At 33.2% G+C, this 16,729-nt stretch overlaps 1 protein-coding gene and 1 pseudogene across 1 annotated transcript; both read right to left on the bottom strand.

Moving 5' to 3' along the window:
- Positions 1 to 1,557: 1,557 nt before the first annotated feature.
- Positions 1,558 to 3,021, bottom strand: LOC150079766 (poly(A) polymerase type 3-like). The gene has a single exon (XM_090383225.1). The coding sequence runs from the start codon at positions 3,019 to 3,021 to the stop codon at positions 1,558 to 1,560; it is 1,464 nt and encodes a 487-aa protein (XP_090239351.1).
- Positions 3,022 to 9,632: 6,611 nt separating this feature from the next.
- Positions 9,633 to 11,105, bottom strand: LOC150079765 (poly(A) polymerase type 3 pseudogene; annotated as a pseudogene).
- Positions 11,106 to 16,729: the final 5,624 nt, after the last annotated feature.

Below are 16,729 nucleotides of genomic sequence, written 5' to 3'. Positions count from 1 at the left end.
TTTCTGAAAGAAATTTGAAACTGGATACAAAGTTGTAATTAATAAATAATCGTGGCAGTGTTATATCTTTTCTTAAATCGCGTCATGAAATTGATAATTTAATGACAGAAAAGGGGAAACCTATAAAACAACTATCAAGTAGTGTCTGTTTGATCTTGCAAACATTTCTAGTAACTCAAATGCTCATAATTTAAAACTACAAGGGATAGGAAAATTTGTCTCTAATTTGTATGTTCACATGAAATAATTTAAGAATAAGTTTTTATTATTTAAATCCCTAATTGGGTAGGACAATTTAGTTCAAGTTGAATGTTGTACCGAGCTAAAATAGAAACACATAATTCCAAAGAATCGTTGCCTTTCGTTATTACAATTACTTTTTGACGAATTTTAAAATCCGTTTGCTGATATATGATCTCATGAAAAAGTCATGAACTACAAACCCAGCTTGCAACTTGAAATTATTGATCTTCAAGCCAAAGCACTGTTTAAAAATAAGTGAATGCACTACATATTAAACTACTTGAATTCCTTTAAAGCTCCCATCTGAAGATTTTCTGCTGATAAAAGAAAATGGCTGCTTTGTTCTAATTAACGTATGTTTGGGAGCAATTCTTTTTCACACATTACAAAAAATATATAAAAAGAAACAGATCAATAGATTGGACGTTATTCCAGCATGGGTTTCTTAAGAATTTAATAGCAATCAAATTTTATACCACATTAACAATAATGTAAAGAGATTTTTTGTTTCAACAGATTAATCAATTTCCTAATGGAAGCTTTCCAGCGGTGCAAATAATATATTGATCTGAATTGCAGCCAATGCCATCTTTATATCTGATTAATAAGCATCTTGAAATTCTACATATTTCGTGGTCATTGTCCACTGCTTCATTGTAGCAGACTAGAGTATTTGAAATATTTGTATCTTTGTCTTAAAATGCATATACAACCATCGTTGTATCCCAAACAGAAGTTTGCATCACTAAAGACGTGGAAAAGTAAAGGGATTAATGTTCGAATCCCTTTACTGACTCAGTGGTCTTTTACAGAAATGTAAGTTTGTCACTCCCAGGCGGGGAAAGTAATGGATTTCCCTCGGAAACTCGGTTATACCTGTGGAAATCATGTAAATCGACCAGAGAAGACATGCAAATATTGTCAAAATACATATGGGTAGACGACAACATTCTCAGATGCCCGAATTATTATTTTGGCTATGCATTGGAAAATGAATTTTACAGAATACTGTTAATAACCCTCAAAGTAACTAGATATCGGTGTAAATTAAAAAAAAAAAGGTAAAAAAATCATTTCCCAATTCACTTGACATTTTGAATTGGATTGAGGTTCAACTTTGTTCTTTTTAAAATGCTATAATGAAATAGGCAAGAAAAGAATTCAAGAAATTTTGCAAAACATAAACATTTATTGTAACAAATGCAGATACAAAATATCATTTTTGAACAATCAACAGTAGTAAATATACAACAACAAAACAAAATTACTTCTCAAGGGACGATCGTTTCAACCCAACAGTTCATTTTAGCATTTTCACTTCTTGAAAGGGATAGTTTCTATCGAACCATTGAAAACATTTTTCGGCAAATAATTGGAAAGATTGTTTCTTCGGATTTGTTTAGTATCTAATTCCATTCCTACTTTGTACACGTTTCTACAAACAGCATCTTTCATGACCTTCTTCTTGAAAAGATGGATGGCATTATTTAATTCCAGATTCACAAATTCAGTGTTCTTGAACTTTATTCCTATAAACCATTTTGACCGAAAATTAGCCTCCCGAGCATCTGCACGAGTCAACGATTCTGGGTGCACCTGTGCTAATTTCATTGTCGGAATCTTCTCCAGGTTAACAATCAATAATCGAATTTTTGATTCCACCAGGCCATGCCACTGTAGGTGATTTCCTTTTGTACTCGCACGTGCAATAACAATGATGAAATATTCATACTTCTCGAAAAAAGTTTCCTTCTCAAATAGCTGATTCCAGTCTTCCTCTCCCATCATGATGGATTCAGTGATAATTAAACCTCGCTTAAGTTCATTGCAAATTATAGTCCTTGTTGATGATGACACATTAAAAGCAGAGTTCTGATATGGATATGCCGGAGTAATGATTGGCATCACATGGAATCTCTCAGCAAAGTTTACTCTTGGATCCCAAACAGAAAATCCCAAGTTGATGTCCTCCAATTGCTTCAATAATACGGGTTTAGGCCAAGACCACGTTGAGAATACTAAAAAAAATTTGTGAACAATTGTAGCAGCCGTTGCATTAGGGTAACGTTGGCATATTTCTGCAACGAGCATGGCCCATGATATACCTCCTAAATAACCTAAAACATTAGAATATATACCACGTTGTTTAGCCCATAATTTAATTGTGGTTAAAGCTAATTGGAAACATTTTTTGTTCGGAATGATGTGTAGTATTTCCTCAGCGACTCGACATCCATTTAAACTCCGTGCACACTTCGGATCTAAGTTTTTTAAAAGACTATCGTCCATTAAATTTAGATCTTCCGGTATATTTGTTAACTCCAGCTGGGCAAATAGTATATCGAGATGAATTCCCCAAAAAATCATCTTGATGACTGGTACGTAGGCTTCTTCAACAGCTCTTAAATCTTTCACTTCATATCGTGTTTTTAGCAATTCCAGGAAACTGTCAAAGAAATCTGATCGATTCACGTGATTTGGAGCGACACAGAGTATATCAATATCTGCATCCTCTGTATGGAGACCAAGGCGGTAAGAGCCGAATGTATATATTTTAGCTCTCATGTTTCTAGCGTGATTTGGAGGAATGTTCTTCGTCCTGCTAACTTTAAAGATCCATCGATTTACCAAATGATTTATTTTGTGCAGTACTCGAACTCTTTGAATCAACGCCCCAGGCTCTGCAAACTGACCATAATCCACGAGCACTTGTTTCAGTTCTTTTGTTCTTTCCAATTCATTAGAACCTTGCGAACCATTATCCAGAATTGACTCCATATTCAGAAAATCCAGAACGATTCGAATAATACTGGAACAATGACTTGAGGTTCTGGAAATAAAGAAGAAACTAAAAATTAGAAATGTTTGCACTTTTTTAATCTATCAGATATTGTAAAAAATTAATTGTTCTGAAATTATGACGCAAATTTGAAAAAATGCAGAGAAATGTTTTTAGAATTGTTAAAAAATGAAATTTAACGCGGCAAATAGAGTGGGAGATTTGCTATCAATATACTATTTCAATTTATTTTTATATAAAAGATAAAATAAACAAAGCTAATTGTCCACAAGTTAAAAATATTGTGACCCTTTTAAAATAAATTAAAACGTTGGTCTGTTCTGGTCTCGGACATAAAACATACCAACCGTCAAACAGAAATTTTTCAAAATAACGAATTAATTTTTTGAACTCAGTCTTTTTGGTGATTTTAATTTAAATCTTTTCAAAGAAAATTCAGCAAACCTGAAATATTTAGCTTTCTTGAATATTACCAATTATACCTTAACCGCTAATAAATGAATGAATTTATTGTATGGAATAATTGAAAAATATACTTACTTCAAAACAAAACCACAGACTCTTCCAAGGCTGATGAAAAACCGCAGTGACTCTGATGAAACTCTTCTAATTTTGATGAAAAATTGCTGAGGATTAGAGTTTATAAGGATTAAAAATACTGGGGGTTCAGGCGTAATTCTGTCCCAGATCACCTTTAGCCAATGACAGTTAGGTTCAAAAGTAGCTCTATTCCTGAACCTAACTGTCATTGGCTAAAGGTGATCTCGAATTCGAGGGTACGCGGATTAGTGACGCCCTCAGGTGCTATACCATTGACCACACCCACTTAGAAAACTGGTCTGTCATGTCAAGGGATCTATTAGCTTGACCACGTTGTCTAGCTAACAAATACCTTCATTAGTTTTGACTTCTTTTCCGATCATTTGTTCAAATTTTACAATTTGACATATAATCTAACATCTGTAAAATCAAACGTTTTTGCTTGAAAAATGTTTTACAAAAATTTTGCATTTATATTTTCCCGGTTTTAATTTAAAAACCTTTTTTATACATAAAATGGAGATTATATTTATTTTAATCAGTGGTATATTCTGACAGAGACAAGATGCAATCCCGTCAGAAAGTTGGGAACGGCATTTCTTTTTTCTTTATTTTTAGCGGTACTATTGAAATGAGAACAACATGTTTATCAATTTTTTTAAAAAAATATATATTTAGTTAAATCAAAAATTAAAAAAAAAACTTTAATAATATTTAAACAATTTCTAGAAGAATCGAAATATCTAAGAAAGTGTAAAAGATTCCTCTGGTGAAAGAACATCGTAGAAAATAGCTGAAAGTTGTAGAACATCGGAGAAGATTCCTGAAAGTGACAGAACATTGCAGAAGATTCCTGAATGTGACAGAACATTGTAGGTGATCTATGAACGTATGGAAAGTGGGAATGTTCCATGCATATTACAGATGATTCTAGAGTGTTCTTCAACAATATTAATTAAGGAGAAAGAGTATGTACGTTCAACAGAGTTTTTCATGTACATAACCAAAAGTATAGCAAATTACCGATTGCTGAGTTACCACAACCAAAGCCATGTTGAATTTGATGCATGTAAGGCTTACAAAAATTGGAGTTTATGCACAACTATGTCAAATAGTTTAGAGAGGTGGTGTTTTTTTTTTTTTTTTTTTTGGTCTGAAATCTTATACAGACCACTTGTCACCTTTTTTGAATACCAGAAGTATCTTAATTTGATTTGGGTAAATGCCCAGTCTCAGATATAAGTTTCAAATATGAAGCATGATAGGATTAAGGGGGGTGACAGACATTCTCCAAACTATGGTTGGTGAGTCATCTGGGTATTTTGTATTGTCATTTTTCATATTTTTCAATACTGAGTTTTGGTCATCCTCATTGATCAACAATCTGAACCAGGCAATGAAACCAAGGGCTCCGTATGAATAGGAGCTATATGTTATTTATCATTAAGGTATATGTAGTTCAAAATGGTCAGTTAATCCACTATTGATCGATTGACATTGCTTTGATACAAGTAATCTCTAAAAAGAAAAATCGTGACAATTTTCCCCTCTATCTTTCACAGCACATGCTTAACATTTCCCGGTTACACATGTTTCAATTTTTTGAAGCGAGTTTCATTCCTGACTCGACAGGCAAGCCAAATTCATATTTTTCACTTTGTTTTGACATAATTTACAAGATAGACTGAATAAGCACTTTTTGCACATGTGCATAGTACTCTTGTACCTAGTTACCAATGTGCTTGGTAACGTTTCCTTTTGAAATACCAAATAGACTTCAGAAAAGTAAAATATTTGATACACTTCTCAATGTATTGAACAATTACTATGACGGTCATTTTAATCCATACTCTCTCTCACATTAACGTCTTTAATACAACAATAACTTGTCCACATTATGATCTTTTGGGTCTAGTAATAAATCTTTACATGTTTCACAATTATTGCTCTTTAAAATATTTTTAGCCAGGTAACTTGCTACATGCCAATATATTTTCAATATTAATATCCATATCCTGGCAGTACCAAATACGCGATTATAATTTTGTGAAATCAAAAAAAAAAAATAAGCACTAAAGGTTCTGTGCGTTTAGGCGCACTTGCTATTATGCAGAAGATTCCAAATTAGTGAGGTCTTGGAAATTTTCAGTTTCCAGTATAACACCTTGTTTCTGCCAAGTTTACCGGATTATATTTTCATTGTTTTGAAATATGTTTTAAGCATATAGGTGACTATTTATGATGTTATGGCTGTATTTTATATCAGCCTCCTTACTTTCTTTCAAAATCAGGGAAAGATTTGTGAATCTGGAGCACTTACTGGGTAGAAGCTCGCTGAACAAATATTGAAGGGTTTCCAATTATCTTTCTGTAGAGAACTCGAAACACTTCCTTGCATAGAAAGATGATATTCGGTAAAATTCATTTCCCTAAACACAATCTCAGGTTGTGCTTTGGGGAAATGAATTTTATAGAATACATTTAGTAACTAACAAAATTACTGTCCTAACTAAATCTTATTGGACGGTCAGTGTTCTCTGCATTATTTTAACGCAACAGTTCTTTTCAGCTTCTTCGCTTTTGGACACGGAATAGTTTCTGACGCATATTGAAAAATAATTGGAAAGTTGGTGTCTTCGGATGTTTATTATCCATTTCATTCATGTTTGTATAAGTTCAGAAATATCATATCTGTGGCAGCTTATTCTTGAAAGACTCTGCCATTAGTTGACTCGACATTCACATAAGTCGCAAGAAATGCACCCAAACGTTATTTAACTGGCTCGCATCATATTCCATGGGGACCCTTAAGGGGTGGTGATAATGAAGAACGGGCTACTCAGGAAGAGCAGCGAATAAGTGTTCAGATATGAATGGTTTAGGAGAGTTCTGTTTTTTACTCGTACTCAAAGACTTTTCTGCTCCTTGTTCAGAGACTCGGTGATCCTTATTCATCTCTACTACATTCTGAGATTCAACAATATTCCAGTATGGGTTTCTTAAGCATTTAATGGGATTAAAATTTTATAATAAATTTACAGTAATCTGAAGTAATTTTATACTTCAACGGATTAATCAATTTGTTATTTTAAACTTTTAAAAATAATTCAATTGTAGCTGTGTTTTTCCCATTCCAGTGTGGAAAAGTAGCAGTGCCCTATGTTTTTGGTGTTTTAAAGCCACCATAATGTACTTTAATGATTCTGCCAAATTAAATGTTATAACTCAGATTGACGTCCTTTAATTTCTAGATCATCAGGTATATTTGTGATTTCTAGTCGTGCTAATACAATGTCGATCTAAATTCCTACGAATGCCATCTATGTGATTGGTACATAGGCGTCTTCAACTGCTCTTAGGTATTTGAATTCATATTGTTTTTTGAGCAATTTTACGGAAATGTTAAATAAAATCTGATCAATCTATGCTTCGTGGCAACACAGGATATCAATATCTGCACATTTCGGATAATGATCAAGGCAGTCAGAGTCTAAAAGTATACATATTTTAGCCCTCATGTTTTCAGCGTAATGTACTGGAATTTTCCTCTTTTTGATAACTTCAAAAATTACGCGTTTTACTAATTTATTTACTTTGCCGAGCACATTTGTTATGCTGTGGATAAGATCTCGAAGCTCTATAAAGTGACCATTTTTTGATTTCCAATTCATTATCATTTTCCGAGGCATTATGTGAGGCTTCCGTTCCAATATTTAGTCTTAGACCCGAACTATCCAAATAATGATTGGTAGAACTATTTAAAAAATTATAGTTTGTCTCGACAAACAATTATGCGAAGAGTAGAAGATATTGGAAAGAATTTGTTCGAACAACGTTTGGAAAAAAATTGAAATATTTTTGTGTAGCAGTGGATGACGGTATAGATGTTCATGACACAGTCCAATTCCTTATCTTCAAACGTGGAATTAATAATTTTCTACCAATTGAAGATTCAGCTGATTTACAGAGTATTCGCTGAACCACTGCTGGTGAAAATCTTTAAAAATTTTTGCCAATCTGTTGAAAAGTTAAGATTAAATATTTGAAACCCGGTAGGGACGACAACTGATGGTGCAAAAAATATGATTGGCAGAAACATTGGTGTTGTGAGTAGAATATCCAAGAAAATGCTAGATATCGAAGACGAACTTCCGATTGGAATTCACTACATTGTGCAACAAGAAATTCTTTGGGAAAATTGGATCCCCATCGAATCATGAATGTGGTTATTTCAAGTGCAAATTTTATACGATCGCTTGGCCTTAATCACCATATGTTTCAAATTTCTGAAAGAAATTTGAAACTGGATACAAAGCTGTAATTAATAAATAATCGTGGCAGTGTTATATCTTTTCTTAAATCGCGTCATGAAATTGATAATTTAATGACAGAAAAGGGGAAACCAATAAAACAACTATCAAGTAGTGTCTGTTTGATCTTGCAAACATTTCTAGTAACTGAAATGCTCTAAATTTAAAACTACAAGGGAAAAAGAAAATTTGTCTCTAATTTGTATGTTGACATGAAATAATTTAAGAATAAGTTGTTATTATTTAAATCCCTAATTGGGTAAGACAATTTAGTTCAAGTTGAATGTTGTACCTTCTAAAATAGAAACACATAATTCCAAAGAATCGTTGCCTTTCGTTATTACAATTACTTTTTGACGAATTTTAAAGTCCGTTTGATGATATATGATCTCATGAAAAAGACATGAACTACAAACCCAGCTTGCAATTTGAAATTATTGATCTTCAAGCCAAAGCACTGTCCAAAAATAAGTGAATGCACTACATAATAAACTACTTGAATTCCTATAAGGCTCCCATCTGAAGATTTTCTGCTGATAAAAGAAAATGGCTACTTTGTTCTAATTAACGTATGTTTGCGAGCAATTCTTTTTCACACATTACAAAAAATATTTAAAAAGAAACAGATCAATAGATTGGACGTTATTCCAGCATGGGTTTCTTAAGAATTTAATGGCAATCAAATTTTATACCACATTAACAATATTGTAAAGAAATTTTTTGTTTCAACTGATTAATCAATTTCCTAATGTATATAAAGTGCTTAGCATCATAAATGCGCCTTAGTCAATTTCCTAATGTAAGCTTTCCAGCGGTGCAGATAGCATATTGATCTGAATTGCACCCAATGCCATCTTTATATCTGATTAATAAGCATCTTGAAATTCTATATGTTTCGTGGTCATTGTCCACTGCTTCATTGTAGCAGGCTAGAGTATGAGAAATATTTGTATTTTTGTCTTAAAATGCATATACAACCATCGTTGTATCCCAAACAGAAGTTTGCATCACTAGAGACGTGGAAAAGTAAAGGGATTAATGTTCGAATCTCTTTACTGACTCAGTGGTCTTTTACATAAATGTAAGTTTCTGTTTATACTCCGGCACGAAAACCAAGTCAGTAGAGTTTACAATAAATCGTCAATACAAATATTTATCGTATTTAATAGTCACGGGCTTGAACCCCGGTCCACTCAAGGAACGCGTGCTATGCACTCTCGCTCCTGACCACTGGGCTACGTCAGGCCTTGTCACTCCCAGGCGGGGAAAGTAATGGATTTCCCTCGGAAACTCGGTTATACCTGTGGAAATCATGTAAATCGACCAGAGAAGACATGCAAATATGGTCAAAATACATATGGGTAGACGACAACATTCTCAGATGCCCCAATTTTGAAGGGTGCAAGTACTTTCCTGCATTGGAAAATTAATTTTACAGAATACTGTTAATAACCCTCAAAGTAACTATAATACGGTGTAAATTAAAACAAAAAAGGTAAAAAAATCATTTCCCAATTCATTTGACATTCTGAATTGGAATGAGGTTCAAATTTTTTCTTTTTAAACTGCTATAATGAAATAGGCAAGAAAAGAATTCAAGAAATTTTACAAAACATAAACATTTATTGTAACAAATGCAAATACAAAACATTATTTTTGAACAATCAACAGTAGTAAATATACAACAACAAAACAAAATTACTTCTCAAGGGAAGATCGTTTCAACACAACAGTTCTTTTTAGCATTTTCGCTTCTTGAGAGGGATAGTTTCTATGGAACCATTGAAAACATTTTTCGGCAAATAATTGGAAAGATTGTTTCTTCGGATTTGTTTAGTATCTAATTCCATTCCTACTTTGTACACGTTTCTACAAACAGCATCTTTCATGACCTTCTTCTTGAAAAGATGGATGGCATTATTTAATTCGAGATTCACATATTCAGTGTTCTTGAACTTTATTCCTATAAACCATTTTGACCGAAAATTAGCCTCCCGAGCATCTGCACGAGTCAACGATTCTGGGTGCACCTGTGCTAATTTCATTGTCGGAATCTTCTCCAGGTTAACAATCAATAATCGAATTTTTGAATCCACCAGGCCATGCCAGTGTAGATGATTTTCTTTTGTACTCGCACATGCAATAACAATGATGAAATATTCATACTCCTCGAAAAAATTTTGCTTCTCAAATAGCTGATTCCAATCTTCCTCTCCCATCATGACAGATTCAGTTATAATTAAACCTCGCTTAAGTTCCCTGCAAATTATAGTCCTTGTTGACGATGACACATTAAAAGCAGAGTTCTGATATGGATATGCCGGAGTAATTATTGGCATCACATGGAATCTGTCAGCAAAGTTTACTCTTGGATCCCAAACAGAAAATCCCAAGTTGATGTCCTCCAATTGCTTCAATAATACGGGTTTAGGCCAAGACCACGTTGAGAATACTAAAAAAAATTTGTGAACAATTGTAGCAGCCGTTGCATTTGGGTAACGTTGGCATATTTCTGCAACGAGCATGGCCCATGATATACCTCCTAAATAACCTAAAACATTAGAATATATACAACGTTGTTTAGCCCATAACTTAATTGTGGTTAAAGCTAATTGGAAACTTTTTTTGTTCGGAATGATGTGTAGTATTTCCTCAGCGACTCGACATCCATTTAAACTCCGTGCACACTTCGGATCTAGGTTTTTTAAAAGATTATCGTCCATTAAATTTAGATCTTCCGGTATATTTGTTAATTCCAGCCGGGCAAATAGTATATCGAGATGAATTCCCCAAAAAATCATCTTGATGACTGGTACGTAGGCTTCTTCAACAGCTCTTAAATCTTTCACTTCATATCGTGTTTTTAGCAATTCCAGGAAACTGTCAAAGAAATCTGATCGATTCACGTGATTTGGAGCGACACAGAGTATATCAATATCTGCATCCTCTGTGTGGAGACCAAGGCGGTAAGAGCCGAATGTATATATTTTAGCTCTCATGTTTCGAGCCTGATTTGGAGGAATGTTCTTCGTCCTGCTAACTTTAAAGATCCATCGATTTACCAAATGATTTATTTTGTGCAGTACTCGAACTCTTTGAAGCAACGCCCCAGGCTCTGCAAACTGACCATAATCCACGAGCACTTGTTTCAGTTCTTTTGTTCTTTCCAATTCATTAGAACCTTGCGAACCATTATCGAGAATTGACTCCATATTCAGAAAAATCCAGAACGATTCGAATAATACCGGAACAATGACTTGTGGTTCTGCAAATAAAGAAGAAACTAAAAATTAGAAACGTTTGCACTTTTTTAATCTATCAGATATTGTAAAAAATTAATTGTTCTGAAATTTTTACGCAAATTTGAAAAAATGCAGAGAAATGTTTTTAGAATTGTTAAAATGAAATTTAACGCGGAAAAGACAGTGGGAGATTTCCTATCAAAATACTATTTCAATTTATTTTGATATAAAAGATAAAATAAACAAAGCTAATTGTCCACAAGTGAAAAATATTGTGACCCTTTTAAAATAAATTAAAACGTTGCTCTGTTCTGGTCGTGGACATAAAACATACCAACCGTCAAACAGAAATTTTTCAAAATAAAGAATTAATTTTTTGAACTCAGTCTTTTTGGTGATTTTAATTTAAATCGTTTCAAAGAAAATTCAGCAAACTTGAAATATTTAGCTTTCTTTAATATTTCCAATTATACCTTAACCGCTAATAAATGAATGAATTTATTGTATGGAATAATTGAAAAATTTACTTACTTCAAAACAAAACCACAGACTCTTCTAAGGCTGATGAAAAACCGCAGTGACTCTGAAGAAACTCTTCTAATATTGATGAAAAACTGCTGAGGATTAGAGTTTATATGGGATTAAAAATATTGGGGGTTCAGGCATAATTCTATCCCAGATCACCTTTAGCCAATGACAGTTAGTTTCAGGAGTAACTCTACTCCTGAAGCTAACTGTCATTGGCTAAAGGTGATCTCAGTTAGAGGTTACGCGGATTAGTGACGCCCTCAGGTGCTATACCATTGACCACACCCACTTAGAAAACTGGTCTGTCATGTCAAGGGATCTGTTAGCTTGACCACGTTGTCTAGCTAACAAATACCTTGATTTTTCTTGACTTTTCCAATCATTTGTTCAAATTTTGCAATTTGCCATATAATCTAACTTCTGTAAAATCAAACGTTTTTGCTTGAAAAATGTTTTACAAAAATTTTGCATTTATATTTTCCCGGTTTTAATTTCATAACTTTTTTTGTACATAAAATAGAGTTCATATTTATTTTAATCAGTGGTATATTCTGACAGAGACAAGTTGCAATCCTGGCAGAAAGTTTGGAACGGCATTTCCTTTTTCTTTATTTTTAGCGGTATTATTAAAATGAGAACAACATGTTTATCAATTTTTAAAAAATTAAAAAAAAAAACTTTAATAATATTTAAACAATTTCTAGAAGAATCGAAATATTCAAGAAAGTGTAAAAGATTCCTCTGGTAAAAGAAAATCGTAGAAAGTAGCTGAAAGTTGTAGAACATCGGAGAAGATTCCTGAAAGTGACAGAACATTGTAGGTTATTTAAGAATATATGGAGAGTGGGAATGTTCCATGTATATTATAGATGATTGTAGAGTGTTCTTCAACAATATTAATTAAGGAGAAAGAGTATGTACATCCAAAAGAATTTTGGATGTACATAACCAAACGTATAGCAAATTACCGATTGCTGACTTACCACAACCAAAGCCATGTTGATTTTGATGTATGTAAGGCTTGAAAAAATTGGAGTTTATGCACAACTCTGACAAATGGTTTAGAAAGGTGGTGTTTGTTTGGTCTGAAATCTTATACAGACCACTTGTCACCTTATTTGAATACCAGAAGTATCTTAATTTGATTGAAATGATTTGTGTAAATGCCCAGTCTCAGAGATAAGTTTCAAATATGAAGCATGATAGGATTAAGAGTGGTGACAGACATTTTCCAAACTATGGTTGGTGAGTCATCTGGGTATTTTGTATTGTCATTTTTCATATTCTTCAATGCTGAGTTTGGTCATCCTCATTGATCAACAATCTCAACCAGGCAATGAAACCAAAGGCTCCGTATCAATAGGAGCTATATGTTATTTATCATTAAGGTATATGTCGTTCAAAATGGTCAGTTAATCCAGTATTGATCGATTTACATTGCTTTGATACAAGTAATCTCTAAAAAGAAAAATCGTGACAATTTTCCCCTCTATCTTTCACAGCACATGCTTAACATTTCCCGGTTACACATATTTCTATAGTTTTTGAAGCGAGTTTCATGCCTGACTCGACAGGCAAGCCAAATTCATATTTTTCACTTTGTTTTGACATAATTTACAGGATAGAGTGAATAAGCACTTTTTTCACGTGTGCTTATTACTCTTGTACCGAGTTTCCAATGTGCTTGGTAACTTTTCCTCATGAAATAAAAAATAGACTTCAGAAAAGCAAAATATTTGATACACTTCTCAGTGAATTCAACAATTCCTATGATGGCCATTTTAGTCCATACTCTCTCTCAAATTAACATCTTTATTACAACAACAATTTGTCCATATCATGATCTTTTGGGTCCAGTAATAAATCTTTACATGTTTCACAATTACTGCTCTTTAAAATATTTCTTGCCAGGTAACTTGCGACATGCCAATATATTTTCAACATCAATATCCATATCCTCGCAGTACCTGGGCGATTATAATTTTGTGAAGTCAAAAATAAGCACTTAATAGCAAGTGCGTTTAGGCGCACTTGCTATTATGCAGAAGATTCCAAATTAGTGAGGTCCTGGAAATTTTCAGTTTCCAGTATAACCCCTTTTTTCTGGCAAGTTTACCGCTTTATATTTTCATTGTTTTGAAATGTGTTTTCAGCATATAGGTGACTATTTCTGAGGTTATGGCTGTACTTTATATCAGCCTCCTTATTTTCTTTCAAAGTTACTATATTTGGTTTTAAGTTAGCTTTTTTTCAATGGATTCTTCTCTCTGTATCAGGGAAAGATTTGTGAATGTGGAGCACGTACTGGGTAGAAGCTCGTTGAACAAATATTGAAGGGTTTCCATTTATCTTTCTGTAGAGAACTCGAACTCCATTTTCTTTCTATAGAAAGATGATATTCGGTAAAATTCTTTTCCCGAAACACAATCTCAGGTTGTGCTTTGGAAAAATGAATTTTTATAGAATACATTTAGTAACTAACAAAATTACTGTCCTAACTACATCTTATTGGACGGACAGTGTTCTCTGCATTATTTTAACGAAACAGTTCTTTTCAGCCTCTTCGCTCTTGGACACGGAATCGTTTCTGACGCACATTGAAAATATTATTTGAAAAATAATTGGAAAGTTGGTGTCTTCGGAAGTTTATTATCCATTTCCATTCATGTTTGTATACGTTCAGAAATATCATATCTGTGGCAGCTTATTCTTGAAAGACTCTGCCATTAGTTGACTCGACATTCACATAAGTCCCAAGAAATGCACCCAAACGTTATTTAACTGGCTCGCATCATATTCCATGGGGACCCTTAAGGGGTGGTGATAATGAAGAACGGGCTACTCAGGAAGAGCAGCGAATGAGTGTTCAGCTATGAATGGTTTAGGAGAGTTCTGTTTTTAGCTCCTACTCAAAGACTTTTCTGCTCCTTGTTCAGAGACTCTGTGATCCTTATTCATCTCTACTACATTCTGAGATTCAACATTATTCCAGTATGGGTTTCTTAAGCATTTGTATATCGGCTGTGTATAAGGGGTGAAAGCAAACACTTGCTATTTTTTAATAAACGGATTTTAATAATAATAATAAAAATTTAATGGAATTAAAATTTTATAATAAATTTAGAGTAATATGAAGTAATTTTATACTTCAACGGATTAATCAATTTGCTATTTTAAACTTTTAAAAATAATTTAATTGTAGCTGTGCTTTTCCCATTCCAGTGTAGAAACATATTGTCCTATGATTTTGGTGTTTTAAAGCCACCATAATGTACTTTAATAATTCTGCCAAATTAAATCTTATAACTCAGACTGACGTCCTTTAATTTCTAGATCTTCAGGTATATTTGTCATTTCTAGTCGTGCTAATACAATATCGATCTGAATTCCTGCAAATGCCATCTATGTGATTGGTACATAGGCGTCTTCAACTGCTCTTAGTTATTTGAATTCATATCGTTTTTTTGAGCAATTTTACGGAAATGATAAATAAATTCTGATCGATCTATGCTTCGTGGCAACACAGGATATCAATGTCTGCACATTTCGGATAAAGATCAAGGCAGTCAGTGTCAAAAAGTATACATATTTTAGCCCTCATGTTTTCAGCGTAATATACTGGAATTTTCCTCTTTGTGATAACTTCAAAAATTACGCGTTTTACTAATTTATTTACTTTGCCGAGCACATTTATTATGCTGTGGATAAGATCTCGAAGTTCTATAAAGCGACCATTTTTTGATTTCCGATTCATTATAATTTTCCGAGGCATTGTGTGAGCCTTCCGTTCCAATATTTAGTCTTAGACCCAAACTATCCAAATAATTATTGGTAGAACTATCCATATTTTGCCATAGTTTGTCTCGACAAACAATTATGTGAAGAATAGAAGATATTGGAAAGAATTTGTTCGAACAACTTTTGGAAAAAAATGAAATATTTTTGTGTAGCAGTGGATGACGTTATAGATGTACATGACACAGTCCAATTCCTTATCTTCATACGTGGAATTAATAATTTTGTACCATTTGAAGATTCAGCTGAATTACAGAGTATCCGCTGAACCACTGCTGGTGAAAATCTTTAAATTTTTTGCTAATCTGTTGAAAAGTTAAGATTAAATATTTGAAACCTGATAGGGGCAACAACTGATGGTGGAAAAAAATATGATTGGCAGAAACATTGGTGTTACGAGTAGAATAATCAAGAAAATGCTAGATATCGAAGCCCAACTTCCGATTGGAATTCATTACATTGTGCAACAAGAAACTCTTTGGGAAAGTATTGGATCCCCATCGAATCATGAATGTGGTTATTTCAAGTGTAAATTTTATACGATCACTTGGCCTTAATCACCATATGTTTCAAATTTCTGAAAGAAATTTCAAATTTCAAATTTCAAATTTCTTTCAGAAAACTGAATACAAAGTTTTAATTAATAAATAATCGTGGCAATATTATATCTTTTCTTAAATCGCGTCATGAAATTGTTAATTTAATGACAGAAAAGGGGAAACGAATAAAACAACTATCAAGTAGTGTCTGTTTGATCTTGCAAACATTTCTTTCAATATATCTTTGAAATTTTGAATATGGCCCCCTCATGGAAAAGGTTTAACACCGCTGTAGTAGAGGAAAATTTGTGAGGTTTGTAGAACATCGTATAGAAGATTAAGTTGGTAAAATGTTTTAGATGATTCTAGAAAGTTGGAGTGTTGTTTGAATATTGTGGATGATTCTAGAGTGTTATCTAAATTAATCCTCTTCATTTAGAAAGCATCTTTGTTGTATGTTATTGGATAAATGCGACAAGTAAGGTACTGAGTGTGGAAAATAGAAGTGCTATTATAACTATATATAAAGAAAATTATTCCATTTGAAGTATTCTCAAAATACTTCTTTCTCTCTCTTTGAAGAATTTCACTAAAGGAAATCTATCCGGTAATATGCCCATTCCAATGTAGTCATGTAAACTTTGGCTCTCTTATTTTAATATTAAAATATTTTTTGCATCTTGTTTCTTTTTGATGACGTCATGGTAATCCAAAGGTCGCATGTTCGAATCC

Source organism: Mastigoproctus giganteus, chromosome 10 (assembly GCF_048544385.1).
Source record: "Mastigoproctus giganteus isolate SK-2022 chromosome 10, ASM4854438v1, whole genome shotgun sequence".
In the NCBI taxonomy this organism is placed as follows: Eukaryota; Metazoa; Arthropoda; class Arachnida; order Uropygi; family Thelyphonidae; genus Mastigoproctus; species Mastigoproctus giganteus.
The sequence above is the reverse complement of the archived record's forward strand: the minus strand, read 5'-3'. Positions and strand labels throughout refer to the sequence as shown.

Excerpts from the sequence above, each read along its gene's own strand:
- LOC150079766 (XM_090383225.1), bottom strand. The coding sequence starts at position 3,021 with ATGGAGTCAATTCTGGATAATGGTTCGCAAGGTTCTAATGAATTGGAA.